General features: G+C 47.9%; 1 protein-coding gene across 5 annotated transcripts in view; it reads right to left on the bottom strand.

The window, feature by feature from the left end:
• The window catches only part of LOC108157844 (protein sprint), a 110,001-nt gene that overhangs the window by 6,509 nt on the left and 84,097 nt on the right, over positions 1-19,395 (bottom strand). For all 5 annotated transcript variants that reach the window (XM_017290066.2, XM_017290065.2, XM_033393038.1 and 2 more), the window contains 3 exons: positions 14,943-15,167; positions 1,085-2,624; positions 6-1,016 (listed from right to left, as the gene is read on the bottom strand). In XM_017290066.2, the coding sequence (XP_017145555.1) occupies positions 6-1,016; positions 1,085-2,624; positions 14,943-15,167 (2,776 nt within the window). The remainder of the gene's footprint in view (positions 1-5; positions 1,017-1,084; positions 2,625-14,942; positions 15,168-19,395) is intronic.

The raw sequence follows: 19,395 nt of genomic DNA, 5'->3' as shown, positions 1-19,395 counted from the left end.
CTCACCGTCATGGGGTAGGAACGAGTCCCACTGGGACGAGTCCCAGGGCTCTGAGAATATGGTGCCATCGTCGGACTGGGCCGAATCGATGCCACCGAACATCGAGTTCTGGCAGAAGACATTGTCGTACGAGGAGAGGCGACACCCGCCGTTCTGGCTCTGGAATGACTTCTGGCTGCCGCTGCCCTCCTTCTCCTGGCCCTGGACCAGCGGCTGTAGTGGAGCAGTAGCGGTAGCGTTAGCGGCCATCGTCTGCGGTGGCGTCGAGCAGCGCACCAGCTCCGGCAGATTGAGGTCCGGCAGTCGCTTGGCAATGATCTGGTGAACCGTCAGCGGCGGCCTCTTCTTGCCCTGGCCCCCATCCCTTTCGCGTCCCAGCGAGTTCTCCTTCTCCTGCCACTCGTGCACAGAGGCGTCGTATGCCTCTCCTGCCGTGTCCTGCTTGGCCATAAACTCCCAGCTGCTGTCCAGCTGCCAGTGATCGATGCGGTTGCGTGGCCGCTTTGTCGTTGGCTGCTGCTGCTGCGGCTTCTGTTTCAGCTCGTCCAGGCTGCCGGCCAGCTTCTCCAGGTCGCTGGGCAGCAGCAGAGCGGCCGTCGTGCCGCCCAGACCTCCCTTGAGCGGCTCCGAGTGTCGCTGGTTGGCGTGCATCACCTGGCTGCGATGCTGGCGCCGCAATATGGCCGTGGCCGCACTGGTCACGCCCGCCTGTCGCAGTGCATCCGCCGGCTCCGCGTAGAAGGGGCTGCCCTGCTTGCTGCGCGATCCCGGCGTCTGTGCCGCTGTCGGGGTCGTGTCTCCGCCATCGTCCGCCGGCTCGGTCAGGGACTGCGTCATGGCTGGCGGCACCGCTGCCTGGCCGCCGGCTAGGCTCAGATTTGTCAAAAGCAGGCCGGCCCGAGAGCGTGGCGGCGCATCGCCCGAGAACTGCAACAGCTGCTGGCTGCTGTCCTTGGCGATGGTCTCCTCCTCGCACGGCGTCAGATGCGGCAGTGTTTGGGCTGTGGGTGTGCTGGCTAAGGATAGAGAGGGAGAGGGAGATAGTTAGAGAGAGAGAGAGAGCGGAGAGACGGGCGCCACTTACGTGTCTCGGCCAGCAGATCGGGTCGACGGTTCATCACCCCTGGGTGGTCCTGGGGCGTTGGCTTGAAGCTGGTCAAGAGACTGGCCCTGTCGCTGGGATCGTGCGACCACACATCCTCGTAGTCGCTGATCTTGTCGCTGAGGGCGCTGGCGCAGTACTGCAGCGGGGGGCTCTCGAGTATGTCCGACTCCTTGTAGTGCTGTGACTCCTTGCTGGCCCGTGATTTGCGCGACTTGCCACCGCCGCCGCCGCCGCCGCTGCTGCTGCTGTTGGGCGTCTGCGGCGAGAGGATCTTCCTGTGGCTGGAGTCGCGGCTCGAGTGCAGCTGCCAGCGGCTGTCGTTGGTGGAGGAGGAGCCCTGCGAGGACAGCGTGTCCTTGCACTCGCCCTCTGGCGACAGGCGCTTGGAGAACGTCTGGAAGGTGGCGGCCTGGCCATTGAGCAAAGCGTTGAAGGGATTACTGGAGGCGGGCGTAGTCACCTCCACAAACTTGCCCCCGGTGCTGCCTCCAATGCCACCGATGCCACCCCCTCCTACGCTGCCGCCATTGCCGCTGTCCATCGAGAAGGTCACGGTGGTGGTCACCGTGAAGTTACTGTTCCCATTACTCAGCTGATCCGGCGAGTGGGGCTTGGACCAGCGCAGCGGTGGCGCCGGCGGCTTGAGATTCAATGTGTTCGGCGGCTTCGGACGCTGCGGACGCACCTGATCGACTGTCCCGACTGTCCCTGCTCCTCCTGTCTCGATGGGCAGCACCTTGAAGGTGCTCATCTGCTGCTGGCCGACGGCTGCCGCCGGCCCGGCCAGGGGGCTGGAGACAAGCGTTGGCGGCGGCACGCCTGGCGGCAGATACCCCCCGGCTGGCCCCTGGCCCTCCACGGGCGACATGGTCAGAATGACCGAGTCCACGGAATTGGGGCTAAGCAGCTGCATGTGCTGGCCCCCGCTGGTGGTGAACGAGCTCATGCTGGAGTTTGTCGTGTCCGACGGAGTGCCCGCCTGGCTGAAGAACCCCACGCTGCCGTTTCCGTTTCCGTTGCCATTGCCGGTCCCGTTCCCGTTGCCGGTCGCACCGTTTGCCGGGGGCTTTGGGGCTGCATCGCTGAAGAAGGTGGCCGTGCCCAGGCCGCTCGTCTCGGTGAGGGAGAGCGGCGACTTGGCGTCCAGCAGCATCATCAGCAGGTCCTGGGGCGTTGCCCTTGCGGGACCCACCGGCGTGGGCGGACCCAGGACGGCGGGACTGCTGGCGTAGCTCCAGAACTCCTGGCCGAGCAGGGCCAGCGAGGAGAGCTTCTTGCGATTGTTGGCCTCCCGCAGCACCCGCGGCAGCATCAGCTGGACGGGCAGCTCATCGCAGCACTGGGCGTAGTGGGCGATCAGAGCCGGTATCGACGCGAACGTGAACCGCGAGCTCTCCAGGCTGAGGACGTTGTCGTGCGACTGGATCAGATAGTGCTCGATGTAGGGGCCCGTGTCCTGGGGCAGGCGCACCGACACGGCCATCGTGTTCGGCTGACTGGAGCCGCGCACAATGAACGTCTGCGAAGTGGACAGAAAAGTGCCGAATGAAAGTGAGTAATATCCAGAGAATTATTCAACAGTTAAGTGAGTCTTTTGCGTTAAATGTTGCGTTCACAATTCGCCCATAAATTCCCACTTATGGATGATAAATCTACCCTCCCTGTGCCCCTCTGTGCCCCCACCCCCCCTGTTGGCATTCCATTGCATGCAACAATGACTTCCTCTTCGTCTGCATTCCCTGTTCCCTTCTCTCCGCGCCACTTCGTGTTGGAAAAACTTTGCAGACGCTGCGACAAATCGCGAAGTTGGTGCTGGCCTGTGGCAAGGGATGCCCGGCCAAGGGATGGCATCTTGAGCATCGAGAGACCTGGTCAAGTGTGCCCAAGACCGTCCCGTCCCGCCCCGCCCCGCCCCGCCCCGCCCTGCTGCTAATCGTCTGTGAAAACTTTTCATAATGAGAATTGTACTTAAAGTCACGCACAAAGACCCAAGAATGGCCATTCCCGAATCCAAAATCGCCCCCAATTCACCCTGGGACCGATTTTGATTCAAGCCACAAAATGTCCCTACAAAGAGTTTTTCCCCCACAACAAAATCCGTCGATTCAATTTTAATAAGTTAGCCAGAAACGAAGACGAATTGCCAAAATGTTATCCTTCAGTTCCATCTGGACTATTCCACCTTCAGATGGTTTGTTGCAATGCGATATTTATACGTAGGCATTTACTATCTTTGATCAATAATTTCGTTGCTTCCTTGTATCTATACATCCTATGAAACCTTTTAATTACGTTCTGAACTTATTGATTTATATGTACAAGAACTGTTTGTTTCCCTAGATATTCCTTCGTTCGTATTATAAGCCAATCCGCTTAGCCCTATGTAAACCCTTTAAGAGTCATAAAACCCAACTTGAACTCCCTTTTTTATACCTTATCCCCTGAACTATACCTTAAGCTAATAGCATGTAATATTTACCATCACCTAAACTTAACAAACTTGTAATTTCTCTTCTTTCCTGCTATCCTCCTTTTGTATCTAAGTTTCATTATTACCAGATAATTGTTAATTAATAAATAAATATTACAGTCGAACTTCGAAGTCGAAGCGAACCTCAAGGGGAATTCGTAGAATATATCATTGCAGTGTTCTTTATATAGAAAACTTCGTTCCATGGAAGTTCGTAATCGAGGATGTTCGATTCTTCTGAATTTAACTTTTTTGGGATTCTGTGAGGCTTCGAATCTCTTCTAAGGATAGCCATGTGTTTGTAGGAATACAAAACCAAAGTTTCCAAAGGACTGTATGCTTTCTACTGCTGATGCTGGCGGGTAGTTCCTGTGGCACTATTTTCAGCTGTGTGCTGGTCGAATGATCGCCTTAGAGCATGATCGAAACGAGTCTCCCAGAGGGCGATATTTAGAGCGTACATCTTGAATCAGCAAAGCGGTCTTCGGGCGGGGTTCAGGCGGGCTTCGGGCGGGCTTCAGGCGGGCTTTAGGCGGGCTTTAGGCGGGCTTTATGCGGGCTTTAGGCGGGCTTTAGGCGGGCTTCGGGCAGGCTTCGGGCGAGCTTGAGGCGGGCTTCAGGCGGGCTTGAGTCGGGCTCTAAATGTGATCGAACATGTTGTATCATGCACAATGTTGGCGCAATGATCGGCTGGCACGAGCCTCGGCCTTCGGCATCTTTGACATCTTCGGCTTCTTCGACATCTTCGACTTCGGCTTGCCATTGAAGAGGAATTAAGACGGAAATGCTTTCGGGGCGAGAGCTTCTCAAGTGCTTTTTCCCCTCTCCTCTCCTCACCCACCATTTGTTCTGTCTCTCTTTCTCTCTTTGTCTGTCGCCCGGCAGTGCATTGTTGTGTTTGCTTTTCAATTTCGCAGCCACGCAGCAACCCCAAAAGCATGCAATTATACGTGTAAGTATACCCCCTCCCCACTCACCACTCCACCCCCCGCCCACCATCCTCACAGTATTCGTATTATTCTCCTGTATATATGTATTTATGGAAGTATGTATAATTTTTTTTTTCTCTTCTTGAGATTTCAATAAATGCCAGGGCACCCGGGGATTCGGGGGTTCGGGGGTTGCAGGGGGTGCACCCTGCGGCGTTGTTTATGATTTCTGTGCGAGTGGTGCACAATTTTTCAATAAGCAGTTGAAAGAAGACGATTCTCTGGGATTCCTGTGCCCCCATTACCCAACCCAACCCCTACCCCTCCCCCAACCATTCCCCTCCTTCACAATGAATCGAGTGGGGTTCATGGGGGGCTCTAAACATTTGGGGTTGGATTGTTGATTTGATTTAGCTGCAACGTTTTTAAAGCATACTTTTTCGGGTGGCTTTCTGATTCCATTACGGCCACAGGAAGCCAGAGGAAGCCAGAGGAAGCCAGAGGAGACAACAGTCCAGTGCCGAGCATTTTATACTGATTTAATAATGCGGTCACAAAGGCACCATCGCTTGAAGGGGAAGCCGTGTCCATCGAGAGTTTGACCATCAGGAAAATGCAATTTATAGAAATCACGAAACAGGCAGACAGACAGACAGACAGAGAGAGAGACAGAAGAACAGAGAAGGAGGCACAAAAATGACCGTAAAAATGCCCTAACAAGATGGTAGACAAACAAAAATGAAAAAAGGAAAGGAAAAATCCAATGGAAAGCAGGAGAAAGCGGCTCCAAGGAAAGTAAAACGTTGGCAGCCAAAGGATAATGCTCAAAGGTTGCCCAAGGATACTTGGATTCTAACACAGACAGAGACAGAGACAGGGAGAGAAGGAGAGAACATACAATTGTTAGATACAGTGCGTTTCAATAAGGTTAAATGATGGGCACATACTGCTACCATCGCTCCGAGATAGATTCTTTGGAAACCGACCGAAAAGTGCCAAAGAGCATGCCCATGGAGCCCATGGATTGCGGTTCGATTCGAGACGGAGAATGCAAAAAACCAAGTACATGTCGTGTGCATGACGAGGCACATGGATTGCGGTTCGATTCGAGACGGAGAACCAAAAAACAAACCACATGTCGTGTGCGTGACGGAGCACATGGATTGCTGTTCGATTCGAGACGGAGAATGCAAAAACAAAGCACATTTCGTGTGCATGACGAGGCTTATTGCTTCTTCTTACTGTTGTCGTGCCTGCCTCTCATAAATCTCTTCAGAAGTTCACTTTCCAAAGGCTTAAAATATATTTACTGCGGGTACATTTATTGTACTGCCTTTCCTTGTCTTCTCTATAGCGCCTTATAGTTTTCGCAACGCACTGTAGCAGTGCGTATGCAGTGTGGGATTGAGTGTTCGGCATTCATGAATGTGTCTGAGTGCCTGCATTTTATTGGCTCGAATTGACAAATTTCATTTGGTGACCGAACAATAAAAAGGCGTTACGGCATTTGGCCACAGAATACACACCCCATATATCATTTATAAAGATACATATACAATATGCAGCCGTTTATATTATATGTTAGACGTGCTTAAGTATTTCCATTGGTTTTAGTTGCTCTGAAAGCGACTTCCTTTCCCTCAAGGTGTACAGGTGTACGCCTTTTATGTGCATTCCATTTTGCAGACGCTTCCATGTGAGAGGACTCCTCTTTTCTTTGCCATTTGTATGCTTTTAGGCATCGTCTGGCGCATAAGAAGGCACAAGGAAGGCCTACAAATGCATTTTTGCACTCTGCAGTTCATTGACTCCTCCAGCCAGCCAGCTCTGGGTCCGGGTCCGGGTCCGGGTCCAGTTCCAGGTCCTGGCGTACATTCCACTTGCACTTTTCCCCATCACCTCGAATGGATGCGGTTTCGGTGACCGCAAAACACACACAGAGCCGTCGCCTGGTTTAATTTCCGGCTTGCATTTCAATTTCCATGTCCATGGGATTTGCACAATTGAGGCAGAGATGAGGCAGCCTATTCGTCCAATAAGTCCAATAAATACTGGTAGACTTCAAGCAGCAACTGATTAGGAAGGTCTTCAAGTTATTTACCAAAAAATCAGGAGATTTCTAGTCGGAATAGTGTTAGTTTTTATCTAGTTATATTCATACGTCTATAAATTCTTAAGTAAATCGAAAGAATCGCTTCCGGATCAGAGGGTTTCCGTATGATTCGTACCATTCGTTGTAGGAATAGATACGCCCCAAGGGATACTCGTTTCGAGCTGGTTTTGACTTCTAAAAACTGATCGAAAACTTGTTGGATCTTGTTTGATTTCTAAAGAACATTTAAGTACAATTTAAGTTTTAAAACTTTTAATTTTTAAATTCTCTTGCAAATTTTGTTTTAATAATCGTTTGATGGCTGCGAGATATTTCCAAGATTAATATCAGGGATCAAAAATAAAAAGTTTAGAGTTAAAAACAAAAAAAAATCCTAGATACATTTTTTTTAAATTTTTGTTGTTTTAATTTAGGAATTTATTTCTGTTTGCTGAACTTGTTTTTAAAGCTTTTTTTTTTTTAGATATTTCCATTTGCCTTTCTCCCACTTTCACTCACTCTCTCTCGCTCTCCCTCGCTCTCTGCTGCCGTATAATCATTTATCTCTTTGCATTTATTTTGCATTTAATTGCATGTAAATTATTGTGCAATGGCCAGCACATGCCGCGTAATGTTCGCACCTCACTCCACCTCTGGGGCGACCCCAACACTTGGAGGATATCCATCTGAGCCGAGACTTCGGCGAGGATTCCCTGCGGCGTTGCAAATCAGACACAACAACAACAGCAACACACGGAGAGAGAGAGATAGAAACATATCCAAAATAAAAACGATTCGTCGCATTTGCACCCATTTCCGGGATGTTGGACCCCCCCACCACGTCCCACCCATTCCCCTCAGCAATTGTCACTTGTGGCAGGGTATACGCGATGTGTGGCATTGATACACAAGAGGAGGGGCGGGGGCGGGGGCGGGGGCAGGGCAGGCAACAACATTTCCGGTTTCCATTTCTCGTCGCGTGCCTTGGGGCCTGCATTTTCCCCAGAAATGTCCGCAGTGTCCTCTCGACCCCTCTCTCTATACGGGAACTGGGACCATTTTCTTGGCCAGAAACACCCCTTTTAGCCCTCACACACACACACACACAATGCGCAACGTGTCGCAGCTGCTGGCTGTCTGTGTCTGTGTCTGTGTCTGTGCCTCTCTGACTCCATTTTTGCCCAGTTTTGTGGTCGAAAGTGCAGCCGTCGTTGCCGTTGCTGGCAACCAGCTGGTTGTCTGGGCCGTGAATCGTTTGTAATCAAGTTTTGGCCCGCAAATAGACTCATTGCGGGCTTGCTGGCTGACTGCCTAGAGTCGCTCAAGCGCCAAGTCTAGTCTATAATCATCAAATCATGCTTCAAACAGTTACTCCTCTATCCTCCATATATATACACGAGTATACACAGCACAGTGCAATGCCGTCTATCAATCAGGGGGCCATCAAAATGCTTGACAACAAATCTTGACAGCATAATGGTCGTCATGGCCGGCACGGAACGGAACGGCACGGAACGAAACGAAACGGAAGCCAACTGCAGTCGAGTGGAATCGAGTGAAATGACTTCGGTCGTTGCTGTGGCAAGGGTTGTGGCTGTGGGGCTGTGTGGCTGTGCGTGTCTCTCTGTGTGTAGGGTCTTTTGGGATTTCAAATGCCCAAAGTGCCTGTGGTGGCCAATGGTCTCTGATCCTTTTCGAGTGCAGGGATGCCCCGTGCGACGGGATTAGCTGGTGCTTCAGAGGGAGAGAGAGTGGAGTGATGTAGAGGCCTCGACCTAAGAAGAAGGAGAGTGGTGTGGAGGCCTCGACCTTAGAAGGAGGAAAGAGGAGTGTAGGCCTTCACAAGTGTGATATCTCTGTCCGATGCAGCCGCTCAAGAAGCGGCTGAGAGTCCATGAGGCCTGAGGCCTGCAGCAGCCCAAAGTATCTCAATTTCTGGCAAACTTTTGTGCATATCTTGGGGTACAAAAATCACTGGAAATACTTACCAGTATTATAGTCCATCTTCTAGATGTTTTTCTGCCTTTGCTGGTCATTCCCTGATTCAATGTTTTTGTCTTTTATTTAAAGACAAGAAAATTTGCCTACTTTCTGGGGTCACGGGAGCATTGAAAAACGCAGCAAAGTACCGCCACTGAAACCCAACACGAAGCGGTATAATGAGACCCTCTACTCCCCCCCTCGAAAGCCCCTTGGGCCCCGGGGGGAACGGCGATAGCCGCCTAATGAGTGTCGGCGGTTTCTGTGGGGTTCGGACACAATAAGGGATGGCCTCCAGGCCCAGGCGTCGACTACTAGATACCCTTTGCTATTCGTATATCGAAGGACTAGAGGCATTCCAAATAGATCTAGGGCTAACGACAGGTCTTGTAAGCCCAAGAGGGACCGAGAGGGAAATATCTGGCAAGTGCCAGAGACCCTGCACTCGTTTTAGGTCTGGTTCCAGAAACAGTTTGGGATCCTTATGATTATTACACTCAAGATCAAATCGAAGATCTGATGGCCTGGCGGGAGTGCTGGGGGGGGAAATCCCTGTCAGCTTTGGCTACAAAAATGGGCATGCCCCGCTAGTCCAGGGTATTCCAATAGAAACTTGCATAAAATAACGAAATTATGCCTTGGCATGGACCCGGCCATTATCTGGCCATTGGCTGGTCATTAGAAGAGGGGAGAGAGAAGGAGGAGGTCGCTTCATTGCCATATAATAAAAATCTCATATTTTATTCAAATTGGTAATGCGAGGAGCGTGTCCCCTCGAGGAATGCCCCCCAACGCAGCTCCGCGGGATGCATAAAAAACGGAGCAAAAACGAGACAGAGACAAAGACCAAGAGAGGGAGAGAGGGAGAGAGAGTTGTCAGTTTCTTCTTTCTCATTGAGATTCATTTTTGGGTGTCTTTTGTCTTTGCTTTGCATAGAAAATTGAATTTGGTGTCCAACAACAATGACGCTTCATCCGCACTCATTTGGCCATTTTGTGGTGCCTCAAACAGCCATGCCGTGCCCCGCCCCCCACCCCCGCCTTGCAGCTTGCCTCTCCACTAAGCGGCTTTCGTTTCACAGTTCAAGAGTGGACGATGACGGCCGCCATAAGCCGATTTCCCCTTGCTGGATGGTGCGTTCCTCTCGCCAGAAACTCGGGGAAAGTGCATTAAACTCATTTGACAAACGGCTGTCAATTATGGATTTTTGTTAATAATTCATTAGTGCAATGTGGCAGTGCCCCCGCTGCTGTCCATTGCGTATACGCCATGAGGCACACACAGCATGGCAAGAGAGAGAGAGACAGAAGGGTTTGTGGATTCCATTCCCACTTTTTCGGAGGAAACCGATCTCTAAAATGAAGTCGCAAAATCACAAAAAGTAGACAATTTATGGGTCGTGAGGCGGAAGCAACACTTATCCCAAAATAGTCCCAAAATAACACTTGTGCAACACTCTCTCCGTGGGTCTAGCGATGTGCCTCCTTCCTCATTGTTAGGCTTGGATTTTAGGCATGTCTAGACTCTTCTTTTGAGGTCCTAACAATAGCAGCGACAATCGTATTATCTGCAGCAGAGCGGTACCTCCAAAAAACTGCAACAAAAAATACAAATCGATGGCAGAACTCGATTACTATCGATATCGATTGCGTTATTGCGTCTGGCGTCATGAGAACAGCTGATTAGCTGACAATATGTTGTATGGAACTATGGAAATGGAACGAAAGAACAAGACTTGAGAGAAAAATCTCTTATCCAATGATTTTTATATATATTTTTGATCTATTCTTTTGGATAATAATATAATTTTGTTGAGACTTTAATAAATGAAGGAACTGAATGTTTCATTCGAATCAAAGATGGAAAAACACCTTCTATGCATTGCGAAACATTTATTCATAGTCGATTGACATTCAAGTAGGTCTTTAAGCTCTCTCAGTGTCTGGGGGGGGTGGGGGGCTGCTAATATAATTTTGGCCACATCGATGCATGGCATGGAGGCTGCGGCCTGCCACTCATCCTTTGGCTGTCTGCTGCCCTTATCGTCTCATCAGCTGGCTAACTGACTGACTGTTGTGCCTGTTGTTGATGGGCCATTTGCCCCTGCCCCTGCCCCAGACACAGACACGGACACAGTGCCAGCCACTGCCACCTGGCACCCGCATACCATAGAATCCCATGGAATCCCATATAGAAATGTTCTCCTTTTTCATCTCCTGATGTGCGCTTGGGTGATAAATAAAAACTGTCTGCGCCTATGTGGCTACTGTCTGTCTCCCTGGTCCCTCGTCCCCGGTCCCGGGCTCTCCTTTCCCTCTCCTTTTTTATTTAACAATGTCTGACTTTTTGCCATGTAAGCTGAGACCTTTTTGGGGTGACATTGAAACACATGCCAAACAGAGGAAATTCCAAAAGCCGCAGCCGCAAAAAAAAAAAAAAAGATTCAATTTAACTCGGTTCCGCCTTGCGCTCTCCCTCTCTCGCTCTGCTTTTGGCCATGTCTATTGGCCATTTAAGCATGTCAATGCGGTGCCCTGCCACTGCAGCTTAACAACTTCATTTGGGCCTCGATACGGAACTCATAAATCAAATGCAGTCAAAGAAGTTCCAAAACGAAACACTACGAAAAATATCAAAACAAAACATTCGATGCAGGATTAAAGGATGTTCTGGTCAAACACTCGTATCGAATACGCAATGAATATGTGAATGCAATGAATGGAGTTGGAAAAGGCTAACCGATAAATCATGCGGAATTTTGAATATGAGGCAGCAGGGGATCTATTGGATAAGGCTGGGAATCAAGAAACGATTTGGGGCTTATTCGAAACGAGCGACAGATCTCGTAATGCATTTTGGATGGATGCATTTTTCTGCTCGACAAAAAGATTGTCAAGAAGAGAAGACAGACTTCACAGTAAATAAAGCTTCACGAACAGCTGATGCAATAGTCAAATCAACCCTGTGTCTTGCGCTTAACAGCACGTTTTGTGCGCGTAACAGCACCCTGTTATGCTTGCTTTGTTGGGCCTCGCGAAAGCCGCATTGTTTTTTCGACAGATTGGTCTATTTGGGACCTTAATTCGAAGTCGAGAAAACATATCCCATGAGTCCATAAACAATATATATCGCACACCGATAGAAAGAACGTGTCTCGACTAAAAGAAGAGAGCAAAAGGCTGATATCTGGTGATATAATTTGTACTCCTCTAAGGTCTAGTCTGGAATGGGCACTGAAGATGGGCAGATGCATCTTTGAGAAAATGGAGATGACAAAGAGAAATACAGAGAACATTCGTCTTGATCGTATGGGGCATAATAATAGGCGAATACTTGCCATAAGTCCACAAAGTACAAGTACACCTAACAATGGGATCCATCCTTTATTTTGTTGGGGGATATATGTACAATCTTCGGTTAAATTTGAGCTGATAGAATCGTAAGACAATGCCTGAAACATCGTGCCGAGAGTCATTCCGATAGACCGAGGAGCGCTTCCGCATGACATTGATTGACTTTCAAGAGTTTCGCATCAAATATCTGTGATATCTAAATATCTATTCCGATCCCTGGCTCCAATACAGGCACCTTGTGGCGAGTATTCAATGCTTCATCGTTTACTGTACAGGTGGCATCCCCCCACCGGACGGACCTCGCAGTAATCGCCCTAGACATCTAATGATTGCCCCAGCTGTTGACTCAGCCCAGCCCCCACTCGCTCCATTTACACATCTCCTGCCGGACATCGATTGGGTCCATCAGCCAGAGAGAGGGAGAGAGAGTGTTTCAGGGCTCGACATTTGCTGCTAATTACATTCTGTGGTCGGCATAACAAATCCCGCTGCCAGATGGAACAGAAAAAGTATTTTACGTGGGGGGCATGGCCAGTAAATGGAGATGGAAATGCGAAGCATACGCACATGTGACCATGCCTCCTGCTCGCCCCCGCCCCCCTCAGCATTTATGATTAATGGGAGAGTCTATTGGAAAAAAAGCAGGGGAAAAATCTGTTCAGCTTTCAGGTTCGATTTCGATGAGGGGAAACGGAAGGCGGAAGGCTGGACACAACAAGTAATTAAAATACCAGGCAGGCAAATGGTTCAGGTTACGCGCTGGACTCTCTCTGTTGTTGCATGCAGCAGGCCAGGCAGTGCGGCGGAGTGGGGGGGGGACACTACAAGAAATTCCGAATTATAAGAATCGAGTATTCCGGTATTATTCTGGTATTTCCAGTCATCCGTTTGGTATTTGTGTAGATATGGCATTCCATTCCATTGCATTCCAATTTGAGAACTCTCCTCTCGTTGTTCAGTTTCCAAGCGTTCCTATTTGGTTATTTCATACCGTGTTCCATTCGTCTTGTTTCAAATTCAAAACAAAATCTTATTTTCTTCCACAAAGCTCCTAAATTTTTCTCTCTCTGTAGCAGCAGTGGTTCGCTTCGGTTTGCTTCTGTTCTGTCCAGCGTTCGATTCAGTCGTAGTTCCAAGCATATTGATTGATTTTTAATTACAAACATTTACACATAAAAAGAGTAACCCTCGGTGGGGAGAGATTCAATCGTTCAATCGTTCAATGGGGGGTCTCCCGTTTCCCGTTTCCCGTCTCTACTTCAATTTCAATTAAATGGCTTTTTATTAAACGCATAAACAAATGAAAATAGGCGGGCGAGGAGCACTGGGCCACATGGCTGCTGTGTGTCCAGCATCCTTAATGGGGATTTAAAGGAGCTTTCAGACGCGTTCGCCGTATAATTGCCAACGTCGACGTCGACGCATGCAATTAGCAACAATGCAAGAGGCAGAGCAAGAAACAGAGCCAGATATATATATAGAGAGAGCGAGAGAGATGGAGTTCAAGGGAGATGCAAAGAGCGGCACAACAGACAGATTTGTACGAGGGGGAAACGCACTGAAAGAGCAGCCAGCAAAATGCAAAAGTTGGCGAAAAACTTTGTGTCTCCCAAACCCCCCACACAATAGGATCAAAGGGAAGAAAGAGTAACGAGGAAGTTGCATTGCAATCAATGAGCCATTGTTACGACGCGTTCGACAATTGAAAATTGCAGAAACCGGTACAAAAAACAAAAAAAAAAAGAGGAATACGAGCCAGATTTCCATTGAAACGAGTGGCGCGCGTGCCATTTGCCATCTCGTCTGATGTACCCTGGCAGGACGAAGACGAAGGCATGCCAGCACTTGATGAAGCGACGCCGTGCGGCGCGTAATCTGTTACTTGTTCCATTCCACTGTTCCAAAAATTGTCAACAACATCTTTTTCCTGCATAGAAATATACGTTCCTTCCTTTCACTCCCTTCTGTTTTTCGTTTTGTTTCCATTGTTCCCCTGATTGCTATTCAATCAAGCGTTTATCGATTAGTTTTTTGGGTATTATAAGGCATCTTTTCTATTAACAATGAACGGCATGGAATGCCTCTGACTCTGCTGCGTTTCCGTGCCCTTCCCACAAAGGGGCAAAAGCAGAGTTTGAGGCTCAGGCTGAGGGCTGGCCAGGCTTTTGAGAAATGGAGAATGTTGGTACCTTAATGAGTTTTACCTCAAACTGCTTAAACACGTTATAATTGCTGGCTCAGTCTCTCTCTGAGGCTCTCTGGCTGTGTCCACCTTATTGAATCTGTACAATTTGTTGGACATTCCCCCCCCAACAGGCAATACCTGCTCCAGCCATCAGCCATCCCCCACACACACACATTTTGTAATTTCAATTGTCTATGCAAAAGAGCTTTCAATCGCAAAATGGTCAGTCCATGGCCACGGACGTGGAGCCAGTCCTGTCTCCTGGCTGACCAATCCTTGGCTTGGCTTGGCTTGGCTTGCCTTTTGTCTCTTGTCGCCTTTTGTGGCTCCCTGCTCTATTGTCTGCCATTGGCTGCTCGACTCAGATAAATTTCAATGAATTTTGCAAGCGAAGCAGAGTCGTGATTCCAGTCCAGACCGGGTTCACCCTAAACCCCGGGCTCTTGGCTACACATTTCTTTGTTTATCTTTATACATTTACAATTAAAAGGGCTTCGCATTGTTGTCCCTGTCGCAATATTAATGAATCTTCCCGCTCTCCCTTGTCCACAGAGCCGTGTATCAGGGCAGGACTCGTTAATTGATTGCAATTTGTTTATGTAAATTCCATCCAACGAATGAATGAATGAATCTGTTTTTTGTGTCTGTTGTCCCTCTCCCACCTCCCACCTCCCACCTCCCCCTGGTTTCATTGTTGTGCAAATTTCCGTGTATGTGGTCACACACTCCCCAGGACCAGCAGAAATTGCGTTTGTCCGCAAATTGTCTCATTAAGCTAAATCAATAAATTAATAATTATCGCATTGAGCGCGTTTTCGGACACTCACCCCTTCCTCCTTGCCCTGGAGCAGATGAACGGCACCGGAGCGCTGGAGGTCCGGCAAGAACCACATGGGATGGGTGAGAAGCAGTCGCTCCGTCTGCTCCAGATCGCAGGGCGGCGAATTGTCGCTGGAATCGCGACTGGTCTCCTCGTCGCGCTCATCCTCGCTGGAGGTCTCGCCCTCGGCCAGGATGCCGCCCTCGGAGCTGGACACCAGAGATGTGCGTGACTGTAAGCGATAGAGAAAAGGATATAGATTAGATACACGAGTAGATCGTAGAGTTTCCATTGGGGCTCAGAAACAGGTTTGAGCCGCGGGCAATGCCGTTCAATGGTTCAATAGCCCCAATCATCACTTTCGGATGAGCGGAATATTTGTTATTTGTCATTTTTGAAAGCTGAAAGTGTCGATATGTGCTCCTATCGGTTGGGTTTGAATAAAGGGCGATCGTTTTTTACTTCTGGAAAACCAAAGAACGTTCTCACATGTTAAGGACCTCCTCTTCCATCCAATCGCAACTGTTAAAAGCCTTGCTTTAAGCCCATTTTCAGGGCTCAGGGAACTGAAATGAAGTTCCTCCAAGCAGCTGGCTGCAATCCAGGGACAGCACTTTTGCCAACACTTGACACATTGCCATTGGCCATATTTTGTAACATCCTCCATCCATCATGCACACACTCACATTACACCATGCCTCCATATTCCTTTTGAGTGCGATTCCATGTCAGAGCATCAAAAATTGTTACGGGACGCAACTTTAAAAGCGGCAAAGGCCCAGGGCCAGGTCCTGCCTGCCTACCGAAACTTGTAGCAAGAGAAGGAGCGGCAGCAGCAGTAGCCGCAGGCCGGGACGACAGCAAACAAGGCGAAAAACAGAGATGAAGCGACTATAAGATACCCCTTCCTTGGATCACAGTCTTGGAATGAAATGCCTTCCCCAGGCCTTCGTAGGTGTGTACTCCCCGCCCCATAACGGGGTACACGGTGGGTAGAAGGGCACAGAAAAATTCTGCTGCTGTAGAAGAGGCATCCACAAAGCAGCAGCAGTGGCAGTGGCATAGGCGTTTTTAATTGAAAATTGCCGTGGGCTGGCTTTGAAGTTATCTCTCTCTTTCTCTCACTCTCTGGCTGGGTGGTTGCGGGAGTGGAGTGTGTGGCACAGCAGTCATATCGTAGCATACTTTTGTGCCGCATCAAAAGTGCAGACTGCGAGTAGAGTGGGAATGGGAGGGGAGTGTGTTGTGGCACCCTCTGTCATGCCATGATGATGTTTGCAGAGCGTTAGCGATGCCAAAAATTGATGCCAAGGCGAATGCCTATGCAAATGAAAATTATTCGAAAATAAATACCACACAAGTTGGAGAGGGAGATGCCCAAAGAGAGCCTGTATCTGTCAGATAAATGGTTAATGTTGGAATGGAATCCACTCGCTTATGTGACATTTTTACAGCGAATTTCTGCCTGAGGAAAATACCAATATTTTCTTATATTGGAAGCCGATCTTCAAAACATAAAACATACGTATTTTATGGCACATTTGAAGTGCTGCTGAGATGGACTTTCGGAGCCTAAGCACGGGATTAAGGGGCCAGAGGGGCTTAGAATTCTTGGCCCGATTTCAGTGTTCATAATTTTATGGAATGCCAAGGCGAATGCCTATGCAAATGAAAATTATTCGAAAATAAATACCACACAAGTTGGAGAGGGAGATGCCCAAAGAGAGCCTGTATCTGTCAGATAAATGGTTAATGTTGGAATGGAATCCACTCGCTTATGTGACATTTTTACAGCGAATTTCTGCCTGAGGAAAATACCAATATTTTCTTATATTGGAAGCCGATCTTCAAAACATAAAACATACGTATTTTATGGCACATTTGAAGTGCTGCTGAGATGGACTTTCGGAGCCTAAGCACGGGATTAAGGGGCCAGAGGGGCTTAGAATTCTTGGCCCGATTTCAGTGTTCATAATTTTATGGAATTTTTTGTTTGCCCAAAAATTATTTATACCTTTTTTTAAACTATTCTAATTACTATATTATTATTATTTTTTTTTTTTGCGGATGAACTTTTATCGTGAAACATTTTTCTTATAAAAAAAAAAATATATAAATAAGAAAAATATATAAATAAGAAAAATATATAAATAAAAAAAATATACAAATACAAAATATATACAAATAAAAAAAATATATAAATAAAAAATATATATAAATAAAATATATATATAAATAAATAAATATATAAAAAGAAAAATATATAAATAAGAAAAATATATATATATACAAATTTAGTATATTAATAGCTTTAATACAATTTAATGCAAAATGTTTAAAGTAATTTAAGAATTAAATTAATCTTCTGTATAGATTATAGATAGATGGATATATGCAGATAGATAGATAGATAGATTAGATGCAGGTAGATTATATGCAGAAAATATGATATGGAAATGTGTGTTTTATTGGGGGTTTTTTTTTGTGGGTTCCTTATATATAAATTTGGCCGGATCCCACCATTGCTTTATTTATAGAAAATGTACTATTTTTTGTGGCCTCATGATGGCCCTGCAGGGCTGGGCAGGGCAGGGCAGGGCGTTGGTAGAAACTCCAAGTGCCTGTCGAGGGGCTGTGGCAAAAAGTCAAGTGGCTCGCTCGTTACCACCACAACAGCGTCATGGCCATGGATAACACCCCCCCCCCCCCCCCCGCGGGTTCATAAGAAATAAAAAACAAAAAATAAGGCGGCAAAAAAAGGGTCACTAATTGAGTTATTTCTGGCCGAGTGTCAGATTGGGTTGCCTGACTCACCTTTTCCGATGATACGATACAACATCTACATCTACATCTATCTAGATAGACGGATGGGTTACGTCCACGGCTACTAGAGGGGGCCGTGTGTAAATTTGATTTACGGTGCCGGCAGCGATATTTAATTTTTGATGTCATTTATTAAGCAAAAGCAAAGGAGCGGTTGGACGGCAGAGTGAAGTGGAGTGGAGATCAAGTTGCACGGGTTTCGGTTACATTCGCAGCTGTCTGCGTCCCTTTTCTGACGCATTAATCATACGCAGAGTTGACACAACGACAGGAAATGAAACCAAGAAGCTGCTGCCACACAGAAGCAGAGAAAGAGAGACCCCAGACATCCCAGACAGGAGTCGTCTCAAGACAAAACGCAATGAAATGGAAATGTAAATGCAAAATGTTCGCCTGTTTATTTGCCAACCATTTAAATGCGAGAGAAGACCCCAGCAGACAGCAGATGATGGAGACATGGGGCAGGGCAGGACAGCGCAAAAAATAAAAAGAAGAACAAAAAAAAAAAAGGGAAAATTGCGCAAATCCCTTGAAGAAATGTTTGAAATTTTTCAAAGCTCACAGCGGGGTTTCGGGTTTGGGTTCGGGTCTGGGAAATGTTGCGAAATTATGCTTAAATCAAAAATCACAGCAGCGGCAAAAGAAAGCGCGCACTGCAGGAGGCAGCAGGCAGCAGGCAGGCAGCACAACCCTTGAGTGTGTCCTGGGACCGAGAGGGCTGTGTGTGTGTGAGGTAAATGCTGCGCATATTTTATACCCTGCATTAGGTCCTAAGTATTGCTTATTACATCAGTGCGGTGCGGTCCCTTTTTTGGGTGCCGTTGCCCCCCCACCCTCGAGTGGAGGGCCCCAAAAACCCCCCACTAGCGACTGGGTTAGAAACTGTTTGGCATCGTTGTTCAGTGCTCTGTGCTTTGGCAGACGTTCAAAAGTCATTAATTTGATGGTTTATCCAGTAGTTAATTCTCAAAGTCATGTGCAAATTGGCAACCAACCCGACCGAGGGGCGCTGCTGCATTCCCTTTCGATCTTGATATCTATTTCCGGCTCCAAAAACGATTCTTATTAAGTTGGGATTAGTTCTCTGCTCACTCACAGGAGCAACCCCCAAAGAAACCTTAAAAAAAATACAACTTCTGAGTAGCCGGGCTGCATTTTTGAGTGCCACAAATGAGGGTTGCTGTGTTGCCTGGTGTCCTCATGTGTTGGGGGTGGGGGGTGGGAGGTGGGGGTTTTGCCTTTTGCGACTTTAAATTTGGCGCAACAATGGACAGCCACTCCTGGCCCAGACCCAGGGCCAACACTTTCACGGCCAGCGGAAGCAGCCACGAGACTGTAGACTGCAGACTGCAGACAGTAGACAGACGAAGAAAGTATTTTCGGCTTCCGTTCTGGCAGCTGTTGAAAGTCCCAGTCCCAGTCTCAAGACCTTTCCACCTTTCCGCTAAAAATATTGGCAAACAATTGTCTGGCTCTGACTCTGACTCTGTCGATGTCTGGGGTGTCTCGATTCCTGCCAATATTGGTGGAAATACTTTTGGCCAAAATTCAATGGCAATATAAAAATTCCCAGCCTGTCCCTGTTCACACATTGCATCCTGGAAGGAGTCCTTTCGTTGCCAGCTACTGGCATTTAA

The sequence above is a fragment of the Drosophila miranda genome, chromosome XL, assembly GCF_003369915.1.
Source record: "Drosophila miranda strain MSH22 chromosome XL, D.miranda_PacBio2.1, whole genome shotgun sequence".
Lineage (NCBI taxonomy): Eukaryota > Metazoa > Arthropoda > Insecta > Diptera > Drosophilidae > Drosophila > Drosophila miranda.
This window is presented reverse-complemented; position numbering and strand designations above follow the sequence as displayed.